Source organism: Epinephelus lanceolatus, chromosome 8 (assembly GCF_041903045.1).
Source record: "Epinephelus lanceolatus isolate andai-2023 chromosome 8, ASM4190304v1, whole genome shotgun sequence".
NCBI classification, from domain to species: domain Eukaryota; kingdom Metazoa; phylum Chordata; class Actinopteri; order Perciformes; family Serranidae; genus Epinephelus; species Epinephelus lanceolatus.
This window is the reverse complement of record NC_135741.1, coordinates 17,259,026-17,263,468: the sequence shown is the minus strand read 5'-3', so window position 1 is coordinate 17,263,468 and position 4,443 is coordinate 17,259,026. Positions and strand designations below refer to the sequence as shown.

General features: G+C 43.1%; 1 protein-coding gene across 1 annotated transcript; it reads right to left on the bottom strand.

Annotated features, from left to right (window-relative positions):
- Positions 1–874: 874 nt before the first annotated feature.
- On the bottom strand, positions 875–3,372 carry trh (thyrotropin-releasing hormone). Its single transcript, XM_033628432.2, has 3 exons — positions 3,246–3,372; positions 2,570–2,777; positions 875–2,157 (listed from the first exon to the last, which is right to left on the bottom strand). Exons 2-3 carry the CDS (start codon positions 2,757–2,759, stop codon positions 1,538–1,540), a joined length of 810 nt encoding a protein of 269 aa, XP_033484323.1. The 5' UTR covers positions 2,760–2,777; positions 3,246–3,372; the 3' UTR covers positions 875–1,537.
- Between the last annotated feature and the right edge of the window lie 1,071 nt (positions 3,373–4,443).

Here is a 4,443-nt window from a genome sequence, read left to right as displayed (position 1 = left end):
TGAGATTCAAAAATGGAGGAGAAAACACACCTTAACTGAGGTGCTGAGGCAATAAAACTGTCAAAATGAATGGATTAACGCATCCACACAATCAAATCTGTGCAAAAATCTTTATCATAGAGCAAACCTTTGGTCAGAGACCTTTGTCAAGGCATAAACAGGCAACAAGTGAGTGCCTTGAAGAGGGTTTCTGACCGACAGCTTGCTCTATTGTAGATATTTTGCACAGATTTTAGTGTGCAAATGCTTCTTTTCGTTCATTTTGAGGGCTCACAAGCCAAAAATGTTGGATACCACTGAAAGCGACAGGTGTGTGTTGGTGTGTGTGCACCAGTGTCCTGCTTCTCTCAGACAGGCTTGTGTACTTTTTAATGGCACCTCATACACAGCATGAAAGACACTCCAAATGCACAAAGGATTCATCTGTAAATTCTATATAAATGTGCCTGTCCTTGGTGCATTTCCAGTTTCCACTTCATGCATGAAATATAATTCACCTGTGTATCAGATAATGTGCATTCGCCTGCCTAATGTCAGTCCACTGAAGCATCACCGCTGGAGCTGTAAGTTGTGTGTGCTGCAGCAGAGCTCCATGAAGTCTCCATCTCTGCCTCATGTGCTTGATGAATAATTTACATATTGATCAGGCCCGTGGGCAGCTGCTCTGATGAAATGAGCCCAATTAAAATGAGAAGAGAATACTTGACACGCTCTGTCTGCTGCCGCTGAATTTAATTAATCTTTCTAGATGAGACTGAGGCAGAGTGGCTGCTTTGTTGGACCACACACTAATTAGACCTGTTGGGTTAAATAAACAGTTTAATAGACTTTAATGGTGCGCTCAGGCGGGAATTACTGCAACTAAAGCAAACCATACGTTTTAACCAATGCGTTTTATTGTCCAACAAAAAACATTGGCGGTTAAGGCAAAGGTATAGCGTTCAATTTACAACAGTAGGTTAAATAATCCATGCAGTAATATGTAGAAAAATAATCAATGACACATTTTATTTGCTGTGGTATTCGTTATATTTTACATAAGTAGAAAAGAATGGAACACAAATCAGCCAATGGAGGGATTTCCTCTGCAGAGCCTCTTTCGCTGAAGCATGTGTTGTACTGACGAGCGTGTGTTGCCTCACAGAGGCGACATCGCAAAAGCCAGTAGACCCATGCTTTCATCCTGGGACTTTGATTTAAGCTTAATTAGTCTAATTAACGAAATAAATACTAATAAATTCTAATAAGGATTGGTAAATAAAGATCAACATAGGGCACGCACTCTCATGAAAACCCTATTTACAGCGATACAGTCATTTTGGAGGACAATTACGCACAAGCTCTCCAAAGAAACCAACAGCAAATAAAGGAGTTGCGATGATGATACAGTAACTGTCGGCCAAAGAAAAACTGTGGCACAAAAGGTTAAATGACGTCAATTCTTTTTTCGTTTTTAATAATTCATTATGGTCACTTCATTTACACATTAATTTGTTTACAGTACGGCACTACACGCGCGCCAGACTTTTCTTTAACCCTACTCTCCTTCCACTAAATCCTCCTCGGGTGCAAACCTTTTACCCGGGTGTTGTCTCTTCTCCTCGGCATGGCTCTTGTTAATGTTGTCTAAAAAGTCGAGCAGCAAACTCTTGGTGCAGCTCGTAGGGTCCAACACGTCACACGGACTGTTTGTGCCCAGATCCGGACTGGGGTTATCCAAAAACCTTTTCCCGGGGTGCTGACGCTTTTCCAACTCAGCGAGGTCGTCGTCTGCGTCTGCATCCGCATCCCAGTCCTCATCGAAGTCCTCATCCTCGAGGTGGCGCTTACCTGGGTGCTGGCGTTTGCTGTGCAGCACCAGGTAGCGCTTCCCCGGGTGCTGTCGTTTTGAAAGTTCACTCAGGAGCATGACAGGGTTTTCAGAAATGTGTCCCATCGTGGTGCGCTTTCCCGGGTGCTGCCTTTTCTGGAGCTCCATGAACGAGTGCATTTCGTCTTCGCGTTTGCCCGGGTGCTGTCTCTTTTCAACATCCAAGTACTGTCCATCCTCGTCTTCTTCTCTCCTCCCCGGATGCTGGCGCTTCTCCAAACCCTCGTTGTATCTTTTACCGGGATGCTGACGTTTTGTCACCCACTCTGTCTGAGAGGAAGATCCCTCTGGAGGAGGAAAAACATTTTTTAGATTACTTTTAGATTACAGCAAATTGTGTTTCCACAACTTGTCTATGCCGTGCGTAAATTACGCACAGACGACTGTAGCTGATGTTCCAAATTCCTTGGGCCATATTAAATTGGTAGAAGATTCTTTTCCATTGTCATGTTTGAAAACACAATTTCAAACATTTTGTGAACATTTATAATATGGTGAAAAACACCCAAAAGTACGCGTAAAGCGCAAAACGGTTGGAACATGTTACCGCTTTGACTTTAAGTTTAAAACACGAGACACAGAAGTGGGAATTTGACTTTAATGACAGGTTAAAAACTGAAAAACATTTTTAGGTTGAACACGGTACTATTTTGCTTAAAATCAATCCTGTAAAATTGATCCAACACATACTTTACGCACCGTTTCTGTCGTCCTCTTCCTGCATCTTTTTGAGGATGGACCGTAACAGGAGACTCTCTGCTCTCTGCAGTATGATGTCGTCTATGGTCCGTCCGTCCGTCTCATCTTCTGCGGGGATGCCCTGTCCTCCAGACAGCGTCAAGTTGCAGACCACGAGAGAAGCCAGGATGAGCAGACATGTCGACTTCATGGTAATGTAGTTGGTCGTCTGATGAAGAAATAGATCGTTGTCGATTTGAAATACAATATGTAAGAGATTAAATTTAAGTTTCTCTAAGCACATGGATCCACAGAAGTAGCTGCATTTTTTAAGTGACTTGATTCTACATTGAGACCCGAAATGTTATTTTTCTGAAAAGACATGTATAACAGTCAGGAGATAATTTACCTAGTGCAAACTGCATCAAGAGCATTTTTATTTAAGCTGACTGTTGTCCTTAAATTCTGACCGGTTACAAGTTCTTGGAAATCCTAAAGCAAGCCAATCTACACTGGAGACGATTTGAATAATTTCACCACAGCAGCAGCAGCATTTTAATTTTGTTTTACAGACAGAAAATATGCAAAAAGAATGCCACGCTGCCCAAACAACCTCCGAAATAAATTAGATTAACGCATAAACCCACAAAAGACACTCACATGTGTAAGAGATTATCCTGAAGTGCGCCAGACTCACCTGAGAAGTATCCAAAGTCTCCTCTCTCCTCTGTTAAGCGCACAGTGATGATCGTTGCTCTCAGCCTCTCGCTGCGGTTGGTGACCCGTAAAGGCCAAGTCTGGAGGTATGAGCAGATAACTTCCCCTCTCAGCATTTATACTCACCGGTCACTGTCGTCACACCAACGCTGGAGTCATTTTTCAGGACCCCTCGTCCCCGCTGATGTCACCAAGTCGTGCGCAACTGGATGTGGCGACTTATCGCCCTATAGAGACCGTTGCCCTATTTGTCATTTGAAAAACAATAAACGCCTGAGTGTGACATAGACAACGAGCTCTACTACACGATGAATGATTTCAGTGGTAAAAACTGTGAATTTTATGCTGCACACGTCATTTATTCAAATTTTTCCTCGGATGGATAGAGTTTCATTTCTCCAGTCCTGACTCTCTTACAACAGGCTTCTGCTGTGTCTTATTGCAGTTTGCCACCCAGATGACATAAATTGTCTGAGTATCTTTACAGAAAATCTGAAGGTCTCCTATGGGGGCCCGGCAGGGCTGCAGAGAGATGCGTTCATATTTTTCATATATACCCTAAGGTCACAGGGCTCAGGAGGGAGAGCTGAATCCATCTGGACCTTCTGAGCACAAATAATGCACTTTGTGGTCACGATGCCACACAGCTGAATGTATCAGAGGCACATGTTACAAGTTGCACAAGGAGGAATGGAAGGATTTTGGTATTAGAAAGCAACCAGGAAACCAGGTTTAATGCTTATTGATGTCAAATTAGTGATGAAAAGTAACACTCCATTTACTCAAATACTGTTGAACCACAAATTAAGATTCTTTTACTTGAGTATTTCCATTTTCTGCCCTTCTGTGTGGAGTTTGCATGTTCTCCCAGTGTCAGCGTGGGTTTTCTCTGGGTACTCCAGCTTCCTCCCACAGTCCAAAGACATGCAGGTTAATTGGTGACTCTAAATTGTCCGTAGGTGTGAATGTGTCTGTCTCTATGTGTCAGCCCTGTGATAGTCTGGCGACCTGTCCAGGGTGTACCCTGCCTCTCACCCAATGTCAGCTGAGATAGGCTCCAGTCCCCTGTGTTTGATCTCCATCCAGATAGCTGATATGATTTCCTGAAGTTTAAAAATAGATGTCTGCTGTCTAATGAATACCTGTTTCTATCTTGTCTTTCTCTGCACAGACAGAAG

Excerpts from the sequence above, each read along its gene's own strand:
- trh (XM_033628432.2), bottom strand. The coding sequence starts at position 2,759 with ATGAAGTCGACATGTCTGCTCATCCTGGCTTCTCTCGTGGTCTGCAAC. Across the intron at positions 2,158-2,569 it reads GGAAGAGGACGACAGAAACG|AGGGATCTTCCTCTCAGACA; the intron begins GTGCGTAAAGTA and ends TTCCTCCTCCAG.